This window comes from Euprymna scolopes, chromosome 6 (genome assembly GCF_053919585.1).
Source record: "Euprymna scolopes isolate OS-2025 chromosome 6, ASM5391958v1, whole genome shotgun sequence".
In the NCBI taxonomy this organism is placed as follows: domain Eukaryota; kingdom Metazoa; phylum Mollusca; class Cephalopoda; order Sepiida; family Sepiolidae; genus Euprymna; species Euprymna scolopes.
Genome location: NC_136487.1, coordinates 34,497,470 through 34,524,664, shown reverse-complemented (window position 1 = coordinate 34,524,664; position 27,195 = coordinate 34,497,470). Strand labels below are relative to the sequence as shown.

Sequence of the window (27,195 nt, the reverse complement as noted above, 5' to 3'; positions counted from 1 at the left end):
ATAGATTCCTAGAATCCATTGCTCTCAGAATACGTTGCATTACTGTACAAAAACATTAACCATAGAAAGGATAATGTTAGTTGGGGACCAGAAACAGAATGTGGAGAATTATTAATGCAAGGGCGTTTTTAATATTATCAGAAAATCACATTGAAATACGAAAAGATAAATCGTAAAAATTATTTTTTTTTATATTTGAGAAACAATAAATTCTTTTATGTAAAGTGCTTTCGATTAGAAAATGTTAATCTCAGATCAAATTAACAATCCAAAATAATTAGAAAAACTAGTATCCATTTTTTTAGGGGTCGGGAAGGCTAAAACCTCTGGATAGATTGCAGTCAGCAGATTTGTGGTTCTGTCTAACTTGTAGTTTTAATTTACAGCACACAAACCAGTTACAGATTATTTAATGCCGAACAGATGTGTCAAATTCTATAGGTAGCATAATCTTACATTGCTAGAAAACATCCAAGAATACATTTTTTCCAGAAAACATTATAGATGGAAAAAATACTCTTGGACAAAAATACGATTGGTAAAAATAATCACGTGGACACACTGGTTCCCGCTGGATCACCGAAGTTAAGCAACGTTGAATCTGGTCAGTACTAAATGGGTGACTATTTGGGACTTTCAGGTGTTGTATGTGCTCTCCGCTTATGTCTGCATTGTTTCCAGCCGTCCTGGTCTCCACCTTGCCACTGGACTCAAACAGTGCTGATTCAGGAGAAGTGTGGTTGGTGATTGCGCAACCTTTGCCTCACAATTACTCACGCTACTGCCCCTAAGGGGTATCCTTTGTCTTTCGAGACAGAACGGAAGCATGGCATGGCATGGTAAAAATACTCTTGGAAAAAATACTCTGGGAAAATTAAAGAAATACTCTTGGAAAATAAAAAATGATACTCTTGGAAAATAAAAGATACTTTTTGGAAAATAAAAATAAATACTCTTTCAAAAAATAGAATACTCTTCGCAAAAATAAAATACTCTTCGAAAAAACAAAATACTCTTTGTCTTTCGAGACTGAACTGAAATGGCATGGTAAAAATACTCTTGGAAAAAATACTCTGGAAAAATTAAAGAAATACTCTTGGAAAATAAAAAATGATACTCTTAGAAAATAAAAATGATACTCTTAAAAAATAAAAATGATACTCTTGGAAAATAAAAGATACTTTTTGGAAAATAAAAATAAATACTCTTTGAAAAAATAAAATACTCTTTGAAAAAATAAAATACTCTTCGAAAAATATGTTACTCTTTTTAACAAAAATTACTCTTTGAAAGCTAAATATAGATTGTGAAAGATTGAAATGAATTTGAGAACGAAGAAAACTGTAGTGAAGTTGATATGCAAAACTAATCGCCTACTACTTCCAGTGATATCCTCTTTAGGTGAACTGCTGCTGTTTTGTGTGATGTGTATGTCGTGGAAATGAGGCAGCGGCTTTTCCGAAACAAGTGAGGCCTGCATAAAACTGAAAACAGTTATATACAAACAGCTGAGACAGTCAACTCCTTTTCGCAAGCAGAGGAGTCACTTCACCAGCCAACATTTATAAATATAAGCTTTATATATAATGCTTATAGCCAGTAAAATTAGGCATTTTTGATAGTTTATTCTACATATGTCATGTTGAAATACTGCCGATTCTGTGTTTGTACTTCCAGTGTTATTTTCATCCTTTACATATGTTGTTCTTTCTGGTGATGTTATCTTTCATGATCTCCTCTTCATGTTTCCGGTGTTCCTGCTGTTTTTTTCTCATTCCTTACTGTTTCTCAAGTGACCCGATGAGAACCGTGGCTTTTGTAATATATTAAGAAGACCGAGGAACTAAAGTCATGTAACCTGCTGACGTCATTGGATTTGGTCTATTTCTTACTATTTCTGAAGTGACCTGATCAGAATTCATGATTCTAAAGAGCTACTGGAAAGCAGAAGATGCTGACAACCCTTCACCAATAAAGAAATTTGAAGCAATGGGCTAAGGCATAGAAATCTAGACAGCAGAGAAAGTTGATGACTTATGCTAATAAGATGAGCATCACTTGAACATTTTTTTAACAGTCGATAAATTTAACTTAATTTACCATTTAACTATACTAAGAAATGTTCTTGCATTAAATTGGTTTACCGGACTTCTGGATGGGGACCCAATTGCAATCTATGGAGCATAATATAGTACAACTTTCCATTTAAAAATTCAAATATTTAGGATTAATATTAAATTTTATGCATTATCATTAGACACCAATTACCAATTAAGCAAGATTTTCTGAATTTGAATTTAAGACATTTTTCAACTTAAGTCTTAAATTTTAAACTTTTTAAAATCCAAATCATTTAATTTGATTAAGATTGGAATAAGGATTTTGAACATAAGGCTTAGTATCATTGAATCTTCATTTTAATCTTAAGGGAGCATAAAAATGGTGCAAAAACTATTGTGAAAATGAACTTTCCAGTCTTAGAATAAGTCTTTTAGTTCTGTTTAAATTTATTTTTCTTTATCCTCATTGGCTGCTTTGCTTTACTACCCCCTTTTTTAATATTATCTACCTACCCTCACATTTTACTTTTAAGCGATTTCCCTCAACTTAGTTTTTTTTTCTTTATTTCTCTCTTTGCATTCCAGCAAATTTTAGCAGTTTTGGAAAGAAAATCAATTCACTTATTTTTTCCCCTAAAATAAAAAATATAAATATTAAACAAACAAAAAAAAAAAGGTTGTTTTTACTATGAATTGGCAAAATAAGATTGAGTTAAGTCTAAGGAGATTACAGTCAAATAATAATAAAAAAAACAACTTTTTATTAAAATTTCCATCTCAATTTTTGAAATTTGAACTTTATTATTTTTTTTTTTTGCACAAACTCAAATATTTTTTAAAGCCAACAAATTTAGTCGTTTTTTTTGTTGTTGTTGGATTTAGGAGGAAATGCAGCAAAAGAGAAAGAATGTTATAAAAGCACATCCTTCATGTGTATTTTCTCCTACTCTAAAAAGTACCTGAATCCTGATGCATTCATCTATTTATATAGGAATCAGATATGTCTTAATATGAGGTTAGTATTGTCACATCTACCTATGATACATCTTAAGATGAGGTTAGTGCTTTCATATCTTTCTATGATATGTCCTAAGATGAGGTCCTGCTGTCACATGTACCTGTGATAAATCCTAAAGTGAGGTAGTGCTGTCACATCTTTCTATGATATGTCCTAAGATGGGGTACTGCTGTCACATGTACCTGTGATACATCCTAAGATGAGGTAGTGCTATCACATCTGCCTATGATACATTCTAAGATGAGATTGTCCTGTCACATCTTCCTATGATACATCCTAAGATGAGGTAGTGCTTTCATATCTTTCTATGATATGTCCTAAGATGGGGTACTGCTGTCACATGTACCTGTGATACATCCTAAAGTGAGGTAGTGCTGTCACATGTACCTATGAGACATCCTAAGATGAAGTAGTGCTTTCATATCTTTCTATGATATGTCCTAAGATAGGGTACTGCTGTCACATGTACCTGTGATACATCCTAAGATGGAATAGTGCTGTCACATTTATCTATGATACGTCCTAAGATGAGGTAGTGCTGTCACGTCTGAGGTTGTGCAGGCCAAGGCATTTTTACTGCCTTGACAAAGTACATGATGGACTTCATAATCGAGTGAGGAATGATCTCTATAACCCTTTTTCATAGAAGCATTGAAAATTCATATGCTCAGTGGGGAAGAGGAAGATAAGTTCTATTCTTACTTTAGGCAAATTATTTTAGTTTATGGGAACGAAATAAATCTGATTGGATTTGAAATTGATTTACCAAATCCCGTACGTGATACGGCATAATCACAAAGTGGTTCTTGCTAGATCACTGAACTTCAGCAATATGGAGCCTGGTAAGTATCAGGCGCTGTATATTGGTCTACAGATTTAAACCTTAACATATAAGGAATTCGTGAATGTAAAACAAATTCGATTTGTTTTTTTTTTAGTTGGGGAAAATAGTTAAGCGATCAAAATTGTAAAAATTGAAACTTGGTAAGTGTAAATTGACTTAATGTGTTTCCTCTAGACATGCGTAAATATACATTTATGCATTTAACTGCATTAATTTTTAAAGTTTTGGTATGCATGTGTTCTTAGGTCAGATGGCAGCGAATAATGCTGGACAGCTTAATGTTTAGCTGATGACACTCAAGTCATATTTTTTAACTTTTGCAATCACTATATATTGGGTAAAATTTTATAATCAATAGAGAATTGGCTCTAAAATAATAAATATGAAATCTGTATAAATTAAAATATCATATTTAAGCGTATTTTATGACCTGGCAACGCCAGACGGTATGCTAGTATGTATGTATATCCATATATTGTAGATTATTTGATAAAATATTAGATAACTATGATCCGTTGGTTATTTGCTACAAATTGTTCACATTTTCCGACAGTTTACTGAGGAGATGTTTTGTTAGTTTTTTTTATTTCTATCACTTTGTTTTAACTTCAAGATTATAAAACTGCTTCATATAAACGTATGTATTCATTAGTTTGCAGTTAATCTTTCGCCTGCATGCAAGGATCTTGGAAAATATACAAATTACTGCTTTGTAGTTTCCAATACTTGATTTTTAGTATTATCTTATTCGCGGGTTTCTCATGTTCTTGTTTCTCATATAATTTACTCTAAAATAGTCTTATGTCATCTCCATCAGTCGGTGGCTTTTAGCCATCAACCCTAAAATCAATAAAGATTAGAGCATTCCTGTAATAACCTGTTCCCTATTGATTGCTGTGTAATGCTGATTCTGTGTAGTTCTAGGAGGTCCACCTTCCCAGGTCACTCTTTAAAAAGGGGTTAGCTAATTGCTAATTGGCAGAGGGGCCCTGCTAGGAACGCCATCGGGGAGGCATAGGCATCATTTGCACTCAATGGGCTCCTCCTCTAGAACACTAACTTTTTTCAATCCCACTTTCGAACCAGAGTTCTTCCGGTGGGAGAGAGTTAAATATCAGTCTCGTAGAGTAGTTCAATCTGCACAGTTTCAGTTTTTATTTAGTACTTTTTCATATCTATTTTCTTCCATTGTCGATTTATATATTTATTTTAAAGTATACATACTTTGCACAATGTGTCATTATTATTATTATTGCATTATTATCTTTATTTTGGTGGTGGTGGTGGTGGTGGTAACAGTAGTAGTAGTAGTAGTAGTAGTAGTAGTAGTAGTAGTAGTAGTAGTAGTATTCGAAATCGACTTCTTCATTTTTATTTCATATCAAATCCGTCTGAGTTCATATATTAGATCCATTTCTCTTTCTGCTTCTCATAACATTGGTTCTCTCTATGGCTCTAAATATTTCCACACGCTTGAGGCTGTTTATTTCCTGTACAAAATCTACTATCACGCCATTTATGGAGTACTGTTCTCATACTTGATCTGGGGAATATATGTCCGATTTCAGGGGTCATGATAAAGTACAGAAAATATCTGTAATTTGATTGGCCCCACTATTTCTTTTTCTCTGCAACCCGTCCCTCACATACGTGATGTTGCTAGTCTCAGTCCGTTTTATAAATACTACTATAACGTGTTCTTCAGAATTACCTGATCCACTCCCTGCCTCCTTTGTTCCAGCTCATTTGATTCGTTGGTCTAGTGGTCTCTAATTTATTGTTTTGATACCTCATTGTAATACAGCTTCCTATTCCAGTAGCTTCTTCCCAAGAATTGCTGGTTTGTGGAACTCTCTTTCTGCTGACTGTTTTCCTCAAAACGAAGGTCAATGTATTTGAGAGAAAAGAGAGATAAATAAATTCTTGTATTTATTCTTTTGCGGGCTGTTATCATCATTTTTATAGTTGTTGTTTCAGCATGTTTCAGTCAACTCATCCTCTAGCCTTCTTCAGGTGATTAACCTCGCTGGGATAGGAATGCTGAGTCTCTGAACTGTATCCCCAGTAATTACTGCTTTCCATAGTTGTTGTCTCACCATGCTTTGGCCAACTAATCCTCTGGCGTGCTTGAGTACGATCGAAACCGCTGTCTTTAGACACTGCTCACCTAGAACTGTAGAGACTCAACGACTCCATCCTCTGCATCACAGGCTTTGAAAAGCGATCAAGGTAGGATTTATTATCATATAAATCAAATTTTATCTGGTTTTTCTATCGTCAGGTTAATACCAAATGGTATTTTGTTTTAAATGAGTTGGCCGAAATGTGGTGAAAAAACAAATATGAAGATGAGGATAAGAGTCTCCAAAAAAAAAAAAAAAAAAAAATGAATATGCAAATTACAAAGACTCGTCTCAAAGGATTCTAAAAATAAAGAAACAAAACATTTATAAATAAATTTCTATCCAGAGATAAGTCAGTTTGAAAGTCAATATTTTAAAACCGTCCAATGCATGCCACCATGTAAAACAGACGTTAAACCAAATGTTATGATTATGTATGAGTTACTGTTTGCGTATGTGTAAATGTGTTCTCAAATATGTTACGCACCCTCTCTCTCTCTATTGTTATTTTTTAATCAATTCGTTCAAAGTAGGAATGGAGCATCCTACCGGATGGCAAACATTCACCTGATAATTCAGGTATTCCAACCGAGAGATCTTTTTAAGATTCTGACTATCCCTTTAAGTGCAATCGTCTGAGTCTCTCTTGCACTTGGTTCACCGGGTATATTTGCCAGGTATTTTTGAAATTCTTTCTCATGAGTCCAGTTGCTCCTATAATAACTGGAACGATAAAAATCTTCCTATGATTCCAGTTTCTTTTCATGTCATATATAAGACCTTGGTATTTCATTATCTCTTTTTCAGCTCTATTTAGCCGAGGTGTGTTTATGTAATAGTTTGTATGCACGTGTGCAATGAACTAAATTGTTGATAACAAGTTAGAATAAATATAACTAATTCCATAGTCTTTGTCTGTATCCATTAGTCTAATCATACACTGTAATTAAAAAAAAACTATCTTATTGAGCAATACAGATAGACACACACCTGTATTTTTTTAATATTTTTTGCTCTTTCTTCTTTATACATTATGATTTTTCTTTGTTTAAGTGTCTGTCTCACAGGTTGTCAAGCGAGTAGAACCACCTGGATCTGAGCAGAGCACCTGCCTATTTTGAAATAGTTATTTCACGGACATGAAAGGTTTTATCTGATGAGCATAGACGATCTTTAGATAGGATCTGTCACCAGGTGAGATGGATCGATATTCATACGACTTTAAACAAAGGATAAAAACAATAAATTTATTTCTTACTAATCAATAAGTGATTAACAAAGAAACAATAAAATAAACACAAAACAACAGTTGTTTAGTTTATTTCATAATCGATAATGATTTCATGTCAATTAGGATAATTATAAATGTCTTGAAAATATATGTCTGTTTATCATTCGATCGGTTCAGATCAGCGGTGGATGGCCACGTGAAGTGAAAATTAAGAGAAAAAGCTGTTAAAAAAAAAGCAAGTGAATCCAGCTCCTGCAAAAATGCCAACTATCAATTTTGTACATAAAATGTTGCATGATCGATTCGTTCATTCTCCCCTCTCTCTCTCTCTCTCTCTCTCTATCTCTCTCTCTCTCTCATACACTCACGCACGCACACACACACACACACACACGTGCACGCACACACGCGCGCATACATACACACTTTTAGAAAAATAACTTAAAAACAATTTTCCACCTCAGACTGACTTGGCCATATAGCTGAGACAAGTGTAGTATCTGTTCTGAAACTGGACTTTATCTTTTCTATTCTGGGTCTGTATAAAAGAAAATCCTTCTAGACCAGGAGTCTCCGAACTAGGGCCCGCCGGCCAGTACTGACCTGCCAAAGTCTGTAATCCGGCCTGTAGAAAGCGTAAAAATATTCATGAAAATTTTTTTAAAAAGGAAATGTGTGAAAATAATGTGTTTTTTTGTTTTTTTTTGCTCAGAAAGTGATTAAATGGATGAGGTTTTCGAGAATGAGTTTCACTAAAAAGCAAAGCTAATCAGCAAAACAGTACAAAACACATCTTGGTCTCTTTTGAAAATTATTTTGGTCCATGCAGCTCAAAAAAAGTCGCCATTATAACCCTCACTCCCGTTTGAAAACTTTGGAGACCAGTTCCAGACTGAAATAGTTTTTATTTTTGTTCCGATCCAGTGTGCTCCATTTTTGGGCAGCTGAATTATACTCTTCGTAAAAAACGATCATATGCCTAATTCTGTCCTCCTGGGGAGGCAAGAAGAGAGAGAGAGAGAGAGAGAGAGAGAGAGAGAGAGAGAGAGTTATGTACTTAGTATACCAAAGTTCTTCACTTATGTTTCATTGAATTAAAAAGATAGAAAAAATATTCTTTAATATAATCTATATATTTTTTTTGTAATCAGAGCTGTCGAAATCGCGTACTCGATGTTTTCAGTTGGATACTTTGCCAAGTAAACACTTTAGACATTTGTTCAGTCAACTTTTAAAATAACATTCACAAGAAAAACTGGATATACATATTTAAATTTTTAAAGGTCTTCTCTCCCTATAGGTTACTTAGAGATGGGGCCATGTAGATATCCAACACGCAGTAACGTCTTCATATCCTGTTGCACTTTGAGATCCAGGAACACTTCCTTTGTCTTCTTTGATAAGTTTTATATAAGAACACGCTTTTAGATTTTATGTAGATTCTCTATTATTTTTTCTATAGGGAACACACAAACATCACACAGAAACACACACACACACACACACACACACACACACTGTTATACATATATACAAAGCGCTTTAAATAAGGTCGAGAAGACTCTAGGGGCCCCTTTCATCAACAAGCTCATCAGGAGTCAATCGTTGAATTTCTATCAAGTGTAAAACAAATGTCACGCAAGAGCGAAGACTTAAGTGGGGATTACTTATAAAATTATAACGAATGGATGAAATGAAAAATATATATATATATATATATATATATATATATATATACATATAAATTAAATGAAGGGTGAATGGGCGAATGGAATTACGAGTAAAAAAAAAAAATTACGAGTAAATTATACATTGTAGAATATGTACAATTGTATAAAATATATGTACAAAATGGGATATGTGGAGAAGGTATAATTTAAAACATATTCCCAAATAAGTCCAAACATTTACGAATTTCTTCTGTCGACGGCGAGAGGGCCTGCGTGAGAGGATAGAGACTGACTCCAGAATCCTCAGGTGATTCGAAGAGTCAGCCCGGTTTAAAATCCTAAACCAGTCTATTTTATATGCATTGGTACACGCTGGATTTTCAGCGAGGTGCTGACCAATAGCAGATTCCAAGGTGAACGAGGGGTGACGATGCTTACCTAGTCTGATGCTTGCTGGAACATGTTGGTTTATTCTTGTCTGCAAATTTAAACGGGTTCGACCTATATAGACAGCAGCCCACTGACAGTTGAATTGATAAATCACATTATTATTTGTGATGTAGGGCAAACCATGCTTCACAACTGAAGGAAATGCAGACTTAACATGATAAACCAAGCGAAGAGCAACAGATGGGGAACAATTTGATACAGACTTGATAACAAGTCTACCCAAACATTGACCATGGTCACCAATTCAAGGGATTTTTAAATAAACAGGACACTTGGAGGGACCAAAAACTGCAGGAGAATTGTGAGCTTTAATTTTATTATAAATAATATTATCAACCAATTTCTCCGGATAACTATTGTGGATAAAAATATCTTTAATCTTCTCATTCAGACATTAGTGTATAGAGCCCTTAGAATCTGTTCTTCTAGTAAACTGGATTGTGAACTAAAGAAGATTAAAGACATTTTTATTCACAATGGTTATCCGGAAAAATCTTTCTTGATAGAAATTCAAAGATTGACTCCTGATGAGCTTGTTGATGAAAGGGATCCCCTAGAGTCTTCCCGACCTTATTTAAAGCGCTTTATAAGTTATGTACTGTAAAACACTTAGTATATATATATATATATATATATATATATATATATATATATATATATATATATATATATATATATATAAAACAAAAGTACCCGTCGTTGACTGGGTTCAAAAACAGCCTACAGAAAATGGACTCTGATTTATGAAAGTATGATAGGTTATGAAAAGGAAGGGTTGTAAAGAGATAGCTTCGAATTTGGGGGCATCAAAACCAAAGCAAAATATGATGAAAGTAAAAATAAAATACATAAACCCCATAATTTATTATACCATACCTGTTCACACTGAAACACTTATCACAATATTCTGTGGATCTATATTAAAAAACCTTGTAAAACTTTGTGACATATTTTCATTCTATGGAGGTCAGGTGCGAACGAACACCCCCATAATTTTATTATACCATATTTCTTCAAACTGAAACATAATTATCAAAGTATACTTATGCAAATAGATATGAAAAGTTTTTATTAAAGTTTGCGCCTATTTCCATTCTATGGAGTCCAGGCGCGAATGCAGACCCCACAATTTTATTATATCATCTCTATTTAAGTTAAAAAATACTTATCAAAGTATTCTTATGTACATCTATATCAAAAACACGTGTAAACGTTTTTTTTTAATCTTTAAATTTCTTATTTCCATACTTTGTAGATCAAGCGCGAATGCAGACCCCACAATTTTTATGAACCACCGTTCTGCAGGATCAAACATACCCATTCCTGTGTCTCGATACATCTTCTATCATTATATGAAATCAGTTTTTTAAAATAGTCAACCATATAGAAGCCTATTTGTGACCAGATTGTAATATGGGACAAGAAGGAGAAGGAAGCAACCTTGGTGGAAGTTAGTGTCCCGAATGATGCTGGGTTAAACAGAGCTGAGAGGGAAAAGATTACTAAATACCAGGGTCTTATGTATGACATGAAAAGAAACTGGAACCTTAAGAAGATCTCTATCATTCCAGTAATTATAGGAGCAACCGGACTTATGAAAAAGAATTTTACAAACTATCTTACAAATATACCAGGTAAACCAAGAGCAAAGGAGATTCAAACAATTGCACTTAAAGGGACGGTTAGAATCTTAAAAAGATCTCTCGGTTGGAATGTCTAAAATAGCAGGTGTATGTTTGGCATCTGGTAGGATGCCCCATCCCTGGCTTAAACAAAATGATAAGAAAAATGAAAAAATAGAGAGAAACACACACACACACATTCAGCTTTATATATATATATATATATATATATATATATATATATATATATATATATATATTAGCAGGGGGCCCGGCGTTACCCGGTCGTAAAATACACATAAATATTATATTTTAATGAATGCTGATTTTTTATTTATTATAAACAGAAATGCTGTAGATATTAAACGTAACGTTAAATTTCTTAAAAGAAAATGAAGTAAGAAATAAAAAAACGGAAAGAAACTACGACATGTGCATGCGAGTATTATGTTTTTTCTAAACAGTTCACTCCATGTAAGTAAAATAAATTCGAGCTGAGATTGAAACCAAAACCTAAAGTCAGTGAGTCAAGTACGATAACAGTTAGGCCGGATTGACACGATTTTGCAAAAGTTTTAAAATCTACTTATTCTTAACATAAGTAATCTGTCACGTAAATGATTCACGCATGCATATTCATGAAACATTTGACAAATATATAAACGTCAGATGAACCTCAACGTACATATTTTTCAATTTTGACCCCTTAGTAGTCATTTTTTTTCAGATGAAAACCAATTAAAAAGTTTCCACATGTCTGAATACCTTATATACCAGATTTCAAGTCTATAAATCAAAACTTTGTTGAGTATATAGGTTGAGAAGTGTCCTCACACACACATTCTCACTTTATATATATATATATATATGACAGATCGTCAAGAGTAGAAAGACTTTAAGTTCACTTTTGTTCATAAGTTCATAACTCTCGCGTCCTTCCTTTGTCTTTCAGTCCTTACATTTCATGAGCAATGTTTTTGAGAAAGGGGGAAGAATTGCTGTTTTAAAGTTTGGCTGTTCCCTTGATTGGGTAATGTGCAGAATCTTTTGAAATTTTCTCAGCAATAGTCATCTGTCAATCTCATAAACGCTTATTCTCAATAGTTTCTTACCTTCATAATTGATGATGCATTATTAAAAAAAATATCTGCTATTATAAGAAACATAATGGCGCGTGTACCTAATGATAAACACTTTCAATGCATATAAATATTGTTTCAGAAAATTTTAAAATTATGCAAATTAGTTTAATTTAATTTGCATTTAATTATGTACAGTCTTCTTTAGTACATAATGTAATTCCTTAATGCAACTAACTTTCTGTCATTTTTTAAAATTATAATAATGATAACAATGACTTATAAAATGTCGATTTTCATTGAAGATTTTTTTTTGTTTTACACAATTTGTATTGCAACATATGCCATATTTTTGTATTTATTTATATTTTTTTTTATATGAATTTTATATTGTCCACGTCTTTTTAGGTTTAGTTTTTATTAAATGCTACCTGCTATTAATAGAGGGGGTTTAGGGAATTTCCCTAATAAAATAAAATAACACAATTCTATGAACAATGACAAACAACTTCTTCAACTTAACAAGGGAAAGGTTTATTCGCAGAGCGTACTGAAGGAAGAAAGTAGAGTCGGGTCTCCACTGCCTTACGAGGTAGTTACAGCCGGCGGCTGTCGTCAATACCTTTAGTAGGAGCAGCGAAGAGAACAGGCGTCTAGCACCGACGAAGGCTGGTAGCGTAAGAGAGAGTTTTCTTTTGGGACCGGAAGCTGTCTGGTCCCTAGGGGTTGTATTCGTGTGCAAGTCCTCAGATTGGACAGTTTAATGCTGCATCACTCACTCAGAGGAAGCGAATGCGCGAGAAGAAAAGGGGTCTATTTGTGTCTGCTACATAACCCCCTGCTTAGGCTGAAAGTCGACAGAGAGAAAGGTAGCATAACAAATAGCAGAAAGAAAAATACAATAAGAAATGTTCGTTTCTTTAGGTCATTTTCTTGCAGAAAAAAATATGTTCTTACTTTTCTGTGAAAAGTTGGAATATTTGCAGAAAACGTTGTTCTAAAAAGGAGAGAAGAAAAAATGTTCTTTTTCAACAGAAATACACTGTTTTGCAAAGTCTCTTCGGCCAATGTACCCATCGACCACTACGTGTAGTGGTCACATAATTGTTCTCACGTGGAACATTTACCTCAGGTGTATGATTATGCTGTGTGTATGTTGGAGGAATGTGTGGCTCAGGTGTTAATATGTCCAGAAAGGCTCTTTTTACCCTATCTACCGATACTGTCTCTTTTTTACCACTAATGTCTAGGATAAAAGTTTTATCAGTGCGTGAAAGCACGCGATAAGGGCCAGTGTAAGGTGGAGTTAGGGGGGCTTTTACTGCGTCCTTTCTAAGGAACACATGAGTCCATGTCGCTATGTCCTTCGGAACCAAAGATTTAATGGTCTGTTCCCTAGGGTGCATCGGCGGTAGCTTACTGAGATAAGCTCGTAGTCTATTGACATATAGAGCTGTGTCAGTTGATATATCCTCTATCGGGGTCAGCATCTGACCTGGCAACAATAGAGGTGCTCCATAGACCAGTTCGGCTGCGGAATATCCCAGGTCCTCCTTGATTGATGCCCGACAGCCAAGAAGGATGACCGGTATGTACTCGCTCCATCGCTGTTGATCAGGGTAAGCGCATAATGCAGCTTTCAATTGGCGATGGAAGCGTTCTATCATCCCATTCGAAGCAGGGTGATAGCTTGTTGTCCGAATGCGAGTGATCCCGAGGATCTTGGACAGTTCCCGGAATAGGTGGGATTCGAATTGTGCACCACGATCAGTGGTGATTGTAGTGGGAACTCCGTAGCGCGATATCCAGCTTGATATAAGGGCTCGCGCTACAGATTCAGCCGAAATGTCACTGAGTGGGATGGCTTCTGGCCACCGTGTGAAACGGTCTATGCAGGTACGGAGATAAGTGAATCCCTGACTGACCGGCCATGGTCCAACCAAGTCAATGTGAACATGGCTAAACCGAGCGTCTGGGGTGCTGAATGTTCCAAGGGGTGCGCGGATATGCTCATGCACCTTTGACTTTTGGCAGGATACACAGGAACGTGACCAAGCAGTGATGTCACGCCTCATGTTAGGCCAGAAAAATCTAGCTGTAATCAGCTTTACTGTGGCTTTGCGTCCGGGGTGTACCAGGTTGTGTAGAGTGTCGAAAAGCACTCTACGGTGGGTCGTTGGAACGAATGGTCGAGGTGAATCCGTTGAGGTGTCACAGATGATCTGCATGTCAGAAGTAGGCACGGGCAGATATGCGAATTTGCAAGTCGCGAATTCAGGTGACGATGGATCCAACGTGTCCAAACTTGGCTGGTCTAAGGCCATCTGTTGCAAATCGATATCCGATGGTGAGGACAGAGAATTGATGGGCAGGCGAGACAGTGCGTCTGCTGCTGCATTCTGCTCACCCGCGATATGTCGGATATCGCTAGTAAACTGCGAAACGAAGTCCAAATGGCGTGTTTCGCGGGGAGAATATTTGTCCGGCTTAGCATGCAGTGCGTATGTAAGCGGACGGTGATTGGTGTAGATCACAAATTGTCAGCCCTCGAGTGAATGTTGGAAGTGTTTCACTGCGAGGTACATTGCCAGTAGTTCACGGCCAAACGTGCTGTAACGTTGTTCGGCCGGTTTCAGCTGTCGCGAAAAGTATGCAAGAGGTTGTAACTGTTGTTGGTGCTGCTGTTGCAGCACTGCACCTACAGCTGTGCCCGATGCATCAACGACCAGTGAAAACTGGGCATCGGGTACAGGATGTGCCAGCAAAGATGTTGTCGCTAGTTTATTTTTCACTTCAGCAAATGCTCTAAGTTGGATCTCATTAAGTGAGATCTGCTCGTTTTTCTTCTTCCTGTTACGTAACAGGTCGGAAAGAGGAGCTAAGAGATCCGCACAGTGTGGGATAAAGCGTCTGTAGTAATTCAACAGACCAAGGAAGTGCCTAAGTTGGCGAAGTGAAGTGGGCGGTTGAAGGTCTTGTAGAGCCTTCACCTTTTCCGGCAACGGAGATATACCATCTGGGCTGAGAATGTGGCCCAGGAAAACTTGTGACGTAACACCGAAAACGCATTTACCAGGGTTAATCCTCACTTGGTATTGCTGAAACCGTTCAAAAAGTAGGCGGAGGTGAGTGACGTGTTCCTCAGGTGAGGCACTAGCCACGAGAATGTCATCTATATAGTTATAGACGAAATCTAAATCACGCACTACTTCATCCATAAAGCGCTGAAAAGTACTGGCAGCGTTACGTAGGCCGAAAGGCATAGTAAGAAATTTAAACGCTCCAAATGGAGTTGTAACCACAGTTTTGGGTATGTCGGCCGGATTCACCGGGATCTGATGGTAAGCCTTAACCAGATCTAGCTTAGAGAAGGTCTTACAACCATGTAGAGAGGAAGCAAAGTCCTGAATATGCGGGATTGGGTAACGATCAGGTACCGTCATGGCATTGAGTCGTCTATAGTCCCCAGTCGGACGCCAATCTCCGTCTCATTTTGGGACCATATGCAGAGGGGAAGCCCAAGGACTGGACGAGGGGCGTATAATTCCCAACTGTAGCATATGATTAAATTCTGCCTTCGCTGCTTTAAGTTTATCCACAGGGAGGCGACGAGGGCGTGAGAACACAGTAGCACCTGTGGTCTCAATGTGATGTTTTGTGGTGTGCGTGGGTTTGCTCACCACAAAATTTAAATTGGTTAACTCCGGGTAGGAGTGTAGCACCTCGTGGTATGGGTCATTCGCAGCGGCAATGAAAAATACCGGGCTGATAGATGGGGCATTCGATAACGAGCCAGGGACGGAAAGTTCTGTGCTAGCATCTATCAGCCGGCGTCTGCGCATGTCGACCATTAAATTAAAATTATGTAAGAAATCCGCGCCTAGTATGGGGTACGGTAGATCTGCTACGGTGAAAACCCACGTAAAGTCTCTCCGTAAATTCAAGTCCAGAGAACGTGAAATTTGACCGTACGTGGGGATAGGCGAATGGTTCACTGCTTGCAGTGTTATCAATAACACTGGTGGCTTTTCTTTAAGTAGCCTAAGTGGCCATATACTACAAGCAGCGCCAGTGTCTACCAAGCAACGTGCTTGAGATTTTACGTCAGTTACGAAATAGGCACGGTTATTTGCATTTTGTGGAAAGTTTGCTGTGCTCGTCTTTCCACAATTTAGTTTCCCTGGTTGTTAAAAGTGCATGGCATTTTACAGTTCCGTGCTTCAGCGCCATAGCGACTATGATAAAAACATAGTCTCGGCATGTTTGCACGGCGACGGTGGTGTGGGGAAGATAAGCGGCTTTTGTAGCGGCGTCTGGGTGAGTGCGACCTGCCCATATTGAGCTTGCTCACCTCTCTAGTGAGGCGTTCGATGGGCGTTACTATAGCCACCGATGTAGCATCCTGTCTTACATTTGCGGTGCCTGCGGGTACCTCAGCAGGCTGTTGTGGAATCGCCGCGGTGGTAGGCCCCCTCACAAAGTCCATGACCTTGTCCGCCGATGCTGCTACTACATCGACGGTGTGTTTTTCAAACATTGGCGCAAGTATGGCCTTTACCTGCGCCGGCAGCCTTGAGAAAAAGAGCTGCTTAATTAAGGCACTGTCAGGAGGGACGTCCTCTGCCAGTTCCCTCATTCTACGGAGTAGTTCCGTCGGCCTGCGGTCACCTAAGTGCTCGTCATGGACCAGCGTTTGAAAACGCTTTTCCGCCGACACGGACGTCCGTAGTAGCACCTCCCGTTTTATGCTATCGTAAGTGGAGTTTAACGGGGTGTCCGTTATTAAGTCTTTGGCCGCAGGAGTCAATGACGCGGGGAAGGCACTGAATAAAATGTGCAGCTTCGTTTGCTCTGACACGTTGTTCGCCGCAAAATAAGACTCGAGTTGAGCAAACCAAACCCGAACATCACCGGCGAAGGCAGGCAACGTTGTCATCGTCACTACAGAAAGTAGATACAAAATATTAAAAAAAATATATATAATCTATCCGAAATCTGAAAGGACGCCGAACATGGACCACGTGGAGAAGAAAGGAGAAATATGGGGAAAATCTTTAAACAGAGACAATACAAAAAAAATTTTAACAGGCTAATGGGGGAGGAGAAGAAAGAAACAAAATTACCATGAAATAAAGCTAAAAAAAAAAATTATATCAGGAAGAGCCGTGAAGCAAAAAAATGTGGACAATATGTTTTTTTTTTTTTTTTTTTTTTTTGTAAATGTGTGTGAACCTGAAGATAAATGAAATCTTTAAGTACTTACATTTTGGCCGAAGAGTGCTAATGCGGAAAAACTTCGTGAAAGTTCTTTTTTTTTTTTTTTTTTTTTTTTTTGTGTTGAGTTTTTTCTTATGCGCGGTGCGCGTTAACACGGCAGAAATGTTCAAGGTAGAAAAAAGATAGCATTAGAAGTTATTCCTGTGGGTAGTGGTTCGCTTGGTTTTCTTTGTTGAGAAGTTCGTTTTTTTTTTTTTTTTTTTTTTTTTTTAAAGTTTTAAACGTGCTCTCCCGAATCCGTTGTCTGTTTATGTGGGTGGTCGGAAACCATGTGCTGGTTTTTAAAATGCGCGCCTTCCTTGCCCTGTTAAAACGCGAAAGAAGTGTCTGTTCGGAAATGTGTTATCACGACGGAGTCACCATTTTAGGGAATTTCCCTAATAAAATAAAATAACACAATTCTATGAGCAATGACAAACAACTTCTTCAACTTAACAAGGGAAAGGTTTATTCGCAGAGCGTACTGAAGGAAGAAAGTAGAGTCGGGTCTCCACTGCCTTACGAGGTAGTTACAGCCGGCAGCTGTCGTCAATACCTTTAGTAGGAGCAGCGAAGAGAACAGGCGTCTAGCACCGACGAAGGCTGGTAGCGTAAGAGAGAGTTTTCTTTTGGGACCGGAAGCTGTCTGGTCCCTAGGGGTTAATTTGTATTCGTGTGCAAGTCCTCAGATTGGACAGTTTAATGCCGCATCACTCACTCAGAGGAAGCGAATGCGCGAGAAGAAAAGGGGTCTATTTGTGTCTGCTACAGGGGTGCCCCGTCCACAATCTGGGGAATGTGATTGTAGTTTGAAGAGACAGTACGTTATTTTTTGTTTTAATATTTGGTCAGGGATTACTTCAAATAGGAAGTATCCTCACGTTAAGGCTTCTGAGAAGCCCCTTTACAAAGAGGCCGGAGACACCAGGAGATAGTGTCTTGTAGACATTCAAGTTCTAGAATTGGTGGGTGTATGTGATTGCAATCCAACAATAGGTTGAACCACAAACGTAACAACATGTAAATTAAATTTTCGTAAAATATCAACAAAAACTGTCGATAAGACACATATTTGCATATACTTTAAGATCATTATCAGAACATTTGTGTTGATTTTTAAGTAAAAAGATAATCAACAATATCTTACAGTAAACATCACAGCGATACTTCAGTTAGTTATTCTTCTACCTTATCTATGACACACTCAAAATTACGTGAACTTCAACCAGTTCAATTTTCATTTAAACAAACCAAAGTCTACACATCAATCAACATGAGCTCCCACCCCTTGGTGTTAAATTTTCTATGTTCTACAGGTAAACAACAAGACTTCGGTAAACAGTTCCGTGATATAATCTTGGAGAAAGAAGACTTGATAGACCCTGAAGATGTAGACAGTGATCCAACACTGCTCGAGAGAATAGTAGGTAGCTATGTATCATCATCATGCATAGCATCCGATCCGCCACCGCAAGATTTCTTTGATAAACTGCCCAACTTGAAAACGGTGAGTTTCTTGGGAGTTGGTGTGAATCGGATCAGTTTAGAATGGGCCAAAAAGAAAAATATCAGGATCGGACATACCGGCACTGGAGTTTATGCGGACACTGCAGACATTGCATTTCTTCACATGGCAGTTTCAGCTCGAAAATTCCTGCAAAGTAAGTACTTTTAAGTATTTAAATACCATTTTGTTGGGAAATGATTTTGACCATTTTTCATTTTCAAGCTTCAAACTGACATTTTAAGTTTTTTATCAGTGCTATGAGTACATTTAGAATTCAATGCTTTCGTAACTTTGTAACTAAATTCCCTCATAAGATTAAAAGGCTACTATTATTACACACACACACACACACACACACACACACACACACACACACACACACACACACACACTAAACAACAGTACAGTTACATTCAAAATTCCAACGTTTTATTAATCTATTTTATATTTCTTTAAACATGTAAAAAAATTCCATATATTTTTTTTAAGCAGCTGTTTCGTTAAGTGGAGCCAATCATTTATAAGTATGTCAATACTGAACATATTCATCATATATATATATATATATATATATATATATATATATATATATATATATATATATATATATATATATATATATATATGTTGTTTTGTTTTGGTTTTAGCGATATGTTTTGAATGAATTCAATTATTTACGAAAGTGCATTTTTACCTAAATGCGAGTTGGGAATAATTTTCCCTTTTTTAACCAATTTGGTACCCCCACATGGGGAGCAGTATATATATTATTTTTAAAATATAATTATCCACTGACACGTGTTTCGTCGTCTACGACTCATACTAGCAATCTGCCCCACATTGCATGGGGAATCATTTTTTTGCACACCTCCGTGCATGACGTCATAGCATATCTATATAGGCATGCATTTATATATATATATATATATATATATATATATATATCCGTATTCATCTTTGTTTGTTCACAATGACGTCATAGTCCAGGCTATGGTATATATATATATATATATATATATATATATGTTGATTGCAACGTCTTGTCAGACGAGTGCCACTCACTACGGCACTGAAAGTCCATGAGCCGAAAATGACTTCAGTCCTGCCGGCAAAATTCACACTCTCAAACAGACATGACACTGAAGACGGCCATTAGTATACATACATATATATATACATGCACGCATACATACACATATACACATACATACACACATACATATAACACACATATATGCATGCATACACAATACACATACATACATAAACATACACAAGACGGTCAATGGCATACATACATATATATAAATGCAAATATACATATATACACGTACACACATACATATCTGTAAAGGTACACACATATATACATATATACATACACAATGCATAATACTCATACATACATATACATACACACCCGCATACATACACATGTACATACATATAAATACACACACATATACAAATACATACACACATATACATACATATACACATATGTACACATATGCACATATATATATGCATACACTTACCTACATACACATACATGAGTATGCACTCATACACAAACATGCACATACATACATACATACACATACATACACACATGCATATATACACATACACACATGCATATATGCACATACACACACATGCATATATACACATACATACAAACAATATATATACATATATACATACACACACATGCATATACACATAGATATACACACATATACATACACCTGTACATGAACATACGTACACCTATACATACATATATACATATAATGATGGCAGATCAATTATTACATGCTTCCAGCATTCAGGCCTACACGCGTCACAACTTTTCCATGGCCGAGGGAGTATCTATACACAGATGATGTTACAGAGTTTTAGTTTTGTATGACAGCTAAATCTCTCTCTCGGTTCAAAATGTTGACATCCAGCAACAAACAAGAGCAAGATAGCCAGCAACAACTCAAACTGCAGACCAGCTTAATGCAGGTACTGGTCTCCCGCTTTATGTTTTTTTTTTTTTTTTTTTAAATCTAAGATTTGCTTCTCCTAGAGGGGTTGCCTTCACCACGGCTTACGGGAGCCCTCTCTACCCCACACACATATGACAATAAACACATGCGTACATACAGATATACGCCAATATACGTATGCATGTACACACAGATGCAACCATAATCACGCAGAGGCACACAAATATGCACATACATATGCCTATACATACGTACACACACATACATATGTAAAATACACATGAAGGAACATTCCAAAAGTCATACATAGTAAGTGATCAGCGGCTGGACCGTTTTTGTCCCTTTTCCTTCCTGATCTTTTTCCTCCTTCCTTTGTTTTTTTTAAATTTTTTATTATTTTTTTTTTAATAAAAAGTTTGTTTTAGACTCACACATATGCAGTACATGATAATGATAATCATCATGTTGACAAATTCACACATAATTTTTCAAATAACTCAACGTACGAATCGACGAAAAACAGCAGTCCAATTAATATGATTTACAGACGCTTGAATTTTTTTTTTTTAAATAAAAAGTTTGTTTTAGACTCACATATATATATATATATACACATGCCCACACACACACACACACACACACAATGACATGTCATCCATGATGTCATTGTGTACAAACAAAGATGAATACGGATATATATATATATATATATATATATATATATATATATATATATATATATATATATATATAATGGAAATTCTGGATTAAATCAGGAAAATGCACAACAAAATTTATTGTTTGACAAGGAATACAAAACATTAAAGTTTTCTTTCCTTAATCCATGAATTTTCAATGAATGATCATCTCATCGGAGGAAATGTTATTAGCAAAATAGAGGGGATTGTCTTCTAAATATTGATACTAATATTCATATGGAATTTAGGTTTAAAGTATTATACAAGCTGTAATCCGACCGTGTTTCAGAATTAGTCCATTCAAAATACAGTTTAATTTAAACAAACATATTTATTTAAATTCAAATTTTCGGCACACATGAAAGTCATCATCAGTAAAATACAAGCAATATTTATTTAACGTGGCATGCTGTCACAGCAATAGTTTTCTGAGATTTTTAAAGTCTGATTCTGTAAATATTAAGAAAATCTGTATTTTGACTGATCTCTGAACTGTTATAGTTTTTCAAATTATAATGCGTTCAAACAGTAGGAATTGTTTCTCTTTGAGGCAAAAGAAAAGATCAAAATAATTATTTGGATATGTACGAAAAAATGTAACAAAAAAAAATATTTAATATAATAATAAAAATAAATTAAAATAAAATGAAAATAAAATAAAATAAAAATAAAAACAAGCAAGAATGAATCAAATTTAATCAGAGAAAAAATTCAAAAAATAAAATAAATACACACTCACTTAAAAACAAATTCTATGAGATAAATACGAAGAAAGTGAAAGAAACCCTTTTGCGCATTTCAGGTAACAACCATTAAAAAAATAAACGGTTTATGCAGGATCCATGAAGCACCAAATATTTTTCTTTGGGAAGTACATAGTTTTTTTTTCTTCTTTCGTGTCATAGTGGAGTTAACACCCGGCACAACCTCAGAGGTTAGAAATAAAGGCTGAATAAGGATTAAATGTCCAGTAACAATGTGTATTGTCAAAACAAGATCAGACTAGTCATGTGAATTAAGTGATAACCAAATATCCCGAAGTTGTCCAGTTAAAGAGAGACATGGTGGGACGTCGTTGTTCTAGTCAGAAAATAAGGCAAAGTGTCTTTGAAATATACATCTGTGCCAACAGATAAAAAGATGATACATCTGTGTCAACAGATAAAAAGATGATACATCTGTGTCAACAGATAAAAAGATGATACATCTGTGTCAACAGATAAAAAGAGACCTTTAAGCTGGATGATACACAGAACATATCTAATCTTTAAGCAATTGTACGTTTGAAACTTGGATATTTTTGTTAAAATCTCTAGAAATGTTGTCGACTAGCGCTAAGGGAGCCACTCTCTTCTAGTCAGGTCATGAGCGTTTTGCATCAACAGTTTCATTACATTCATCTGACAAGATCTATAGGGTTATTTCAACAAGGTGGGTAATTCCACACCTGGGTACTACACCAAGTATTTATACACGCTGCTTGGGTCAAACAACATGCAAATGAAGTATATTTTGATAAGGACTAGCATATAGATATTCTTCGAGGTTATCGAGCGGGTGTGAATCACCAGCATTGAGGCCATGCTGCTGAAGTCACAGCTACACTTGATCGGACACATCTCCAAAATGGACGATCATTGCCTGCCCAAGATAGTCCTATATGGCGAATTCTCTACTGGCCGTCGTGACAGAGGGGCACCGAAGAAAAGATATAAACACTCGCTGAAGAAGTCCCACTGTGACTGCCACATTGACCACCTGCTGACCATGATACCTGGCGACGTACTGTCAACCAGGTTGTTGCATCCTTTGAGATCTCCTGCACAGAGAATCTGTGAGAGAAGTGCAGCAGGAGGAAGATTTGGGAAGCCTTAGCAGCCACACCTGACGTGACTTTTGACTGCAGCTGCTGTGGCCAAACCTGCTTGTCCTGTATTGGGTTCGTCAGCCACTAGCGTACCTGCAGTCGACGTGGACAACTCGCTTCATAGAATCTTCGTTTGTGAAGTATTGCCAAGAAGAGCATATAGATATTCTTAGTAAAATTAATTACTTAATATAATCGAATTCTTTTTAGCTAAAAGGAAGATTCAAAACGTTCTCGGTGGCTGTATATACATTAATATTAATGTGCCTTAGAGGTTTTTATTTGGATCTTTATAATTCCTCATCTTCATAAACAATGTGATTGCGTCTGTGATGGGTACATTTGCTGATGACACGATGCTATATTGTAGATATGTGGACAAATTGTACACATGTATATCCAAGACAGTTCTTGCTTGACCTAAATGTTAAAATGCTTTCTATGACTGAAGAATAAACAAACACCAACATTAAAATAATCATAGGTTTCTATTGCAGAGTTTGGGGAATATTTACTCATAAACACTGAGAAAAGAAACTGAATTACATTGGAAAGTATTTCAAAGCAATACAATGCCTCACGCCATTCATACAAACTACCAAAAGAAAAAGAAAAAAAAAAAACGGAAATGGGGAAAAAACATAAACTGTAACATTTAAAGTTAAATTAAAAGTGAAAACATTTTCAATGGAGCTAATTTTACCCACAAATACTGATATCATTAAATTAGAAACTAATTTCAATGAACTTCCCAAATTGTAAATAGTACAAAGACAATTAAAGATGTAATAAAGCGCAGAAATAAAAAATTACACACACACACACACACACACACACACACACACACACACACACACACACACACACACACACACGGTGTAAAAAAAGAGATCACGAGGGACACTGGACTTGCTGTGTATGATGTTAAAGTCTCCATGCAGCCTCCCATGCTCTAGAAAGTACAAGTTGAATGAAAAAGAGATGAGATAGAATTAACCGCATCAGTCTCCATCTTTAGGGCGGCATGAAAGAACACATCTTCTCCAGTTTCTGCACTTTTGAAATGAGGAATCGTTATTCATATCATTTGGATCCTTCGGACTACTGTTCTCATCTTGAGTGTTATTTTCACAATATTTCAGTCAATTATACTTCCGACCTTCTTCAAGTGTATGTTGCTAAACTTTGTAATCTTTCTGTCGAACTCGAGAATCTGCACACAATGTCTAACATAACCCTTTATTTAATCGAAGGGGGTAGCATGCTCTCATTTCGTCAGCCATGACTGGGAAGAAGTCCTAAGTAATTTACAATTGTATTTTGAGTATCGCCCACACTGAGGATTGAACCTTCAATCTCCAGAAAACTTCAACTTTATGACTGAATTTTACCAGGTACACTATCTATTATGCCACAGGGTCTTCCTTATGACTTCTACCTCGTTATGTCTGACGGAATGAGAGCATTCTACACCCGTAGATTAAGTAAAGGATTTTGTTAGAAATCCTGTGCAAATTCCAGAGTCTGATAGAAAGATTTTAGAGTTCGATAAGATACACCTGAAGAAGATCGAAGGTTATAGTGATCGAAACGTTAGAGGACTTATCCTGCCTTGATAGAGTTCAAATAGACTGTGTAGCCCGTAGGGGGATGTCCTTTTCTCTTCCCTGCAACTTCTTTCTCACAGAAGACAGGTCGCGAGTTTATCTCTGCTTTATCGTTATTTTCATGGCAAGTGCTCGACTGAGCTCCAATCTATGCCCCCCTTCGCCAAACTTTCACAAGAAACACAAGTCTAGCAGAAAACACTATCAATAATTTCCCCCACTCTTTATCTGTGCCTAAACCTAAATGTAGATTCCATGAACAAAGATTCTTTCTTAGAACTGCACGCCTATGGAATTGTCTTTTGTTTTCTTGCTTTCCAGCTGACTACAATACGGTTGTCTTCAAGTCTAACGTAAACAAGTTCTTGATGAGGGCTTCCATATAAGTTAACAAATTTACCGAATTTCCATTATTAACTATTACTTTATTGTCCAATAGTCTACTGTACACTCTTTAACCCTTATCCTCGAGTGGCCTCTGGGTCTTTATAAATGGTGATGCCTTTGTAAAAAAACAAAACAAAAAAAAGCATGTATGATCAGAACAGTAGTTTGAAGAATCGAAATATTACAGATGTCTTTTCTTGTTCAAATCTTGCTGACTAAAGGCGAGGAAGAGGGCTCTATTCAGAAACCATGCGATTTGTGTAAATATCATTCCGTGCGAGATCCCCAACCTCCTTAACTTTTCCATTAACACGACTGCTATCATGTAGCAATTCGTGACAGACAGAGAAAAAAATTACCCCAATTAAAATATACATGTCGAGGATACAAAACTCTTTTTGAATGTTTTCCACATATTTCATTAAAAATGGACAAAAAAAAGTTGGAAAACGTTCTCAATGGCTGTATATACATTAATAAAGAGAAAAAAAAAAGATGAAACTGAAGTTTTTGGTACCAATTTTAATGCGCTGAAATCGACAAGACAACTTCTACGTAATTAGTCACATAGTAAGTGTTTCAGTCGCCGAGGGGGAAAAGATCACTTATAGCGCACCTAATTTAGCAATGCCTTCATAACATCGACTTACTTTATGAGAGTAACGAAAAGAAATAATTACCATCGTATTCAGATCGAGGATAAATCCCCATTATAACATTTCCTTTTAAACACAAGAAGTATAAATCTAAGACTAATGAAGTATCCTTTACAAGGTGATAAGTTGATTTTTTTTAATCATTTAATAATTATGTTATCCAACATTTTTTTAAAAAGGTAACCTAATTTTACAATACGATGTTTTTCCTTGTTTTGAATGCTTTCTAAACAACAACAAATTTGAAATTGGTTGGTTGTTTTTGTTTTACCTCATATCAACTCTTTTCAGGTTATTTAATTCCGAATCCAGTGATTTTGAAGAACAGTTTTTTAATAGAGTATATATTTTTTTTTTGAAGTCGGTTTCTATTTAACCCATAGTTGGGATCCTGACAAGTACTACCAGTCCGGGTCAGAGTGGACCTGGGAGCAATGGCAATTAAAGGGTGGCTCCACACTCCCCAAAGCCTGCAAGCTGGGGCCTCACCATTGGATATAGTTTAAGGTCATATCCAGGACCTAATTTGAAATTGATGTCTCTGTACGAGTGTGGGAGTAAAAAAAAAAAACTACCAAAATATAACCAACTAAATCCTACAATTTCGTTTGGTTTAGTTGATTTATGGCATATCAACTCTTTTCTGGTTATTTAATGTTGAATCCAGTAATTTTGGAAAAAAGATTTTCTGCGTCAAGTTTTTTATATCTTCAAATATTTATTTACGGTGTTTGGTTTGGTTGTTTTGTTTTATGGCATATCATCCTTTGGGGTTATTTAATTATAATGCTTTGTATTTAATTATAACTGCTTTATATCTGTTTTTGACTTTGAAGAACATGATTCAGTTTTACAAAGGGAAAATAAAAATAAAACAATAACATCAATGTTTGCGCATTTTAGGTCAAGAAGCCAGTATCTTTAGACAGCCTGATCTGGTAGCACAAAGTTTTGTTAAATTGTATAAACAAAGACTACACAGCTGAAGTTATGAACATTTTATTGTTTGGGACTACAGTTCTTTTAGAGGAAAGGGTTGCAGTGATCGGTATTTACTCGACGTTTTGCAATCTATATTATTGCAAGTACATAATTGTTTACATTTCACCCAATGGTAAACAAG

General features: G+C 36.2%; 1 protein-coding gene across 1 annotated transcript in view; it reads left to right on the top strand.

Moving 5' to 3' along the window:
* Positions 1 to 18,508: 18,508 nt before the first annotated feature.
* Positions 18,509 to 27,195, top strand: part of LOC145278314 (glyoxylate reductase/hydroxypyruvate reductase-like) — a 51,504-nt gene continuing 42,817 nt past the window's right edge. Inside the window, exon 1 of the mRNA XM_080130605.1 lies at positions 18,509 to 19,014. Within this exon, the coding sequence (XP_079986731.1) occupies positions 18,549 to 19,014 (466 nt within the window). The 5' untranslated portion in view covers positions 18,509 to 18,548. The remainder of the gene's footprint in view (positions 19,015 to 27,195) is intronic.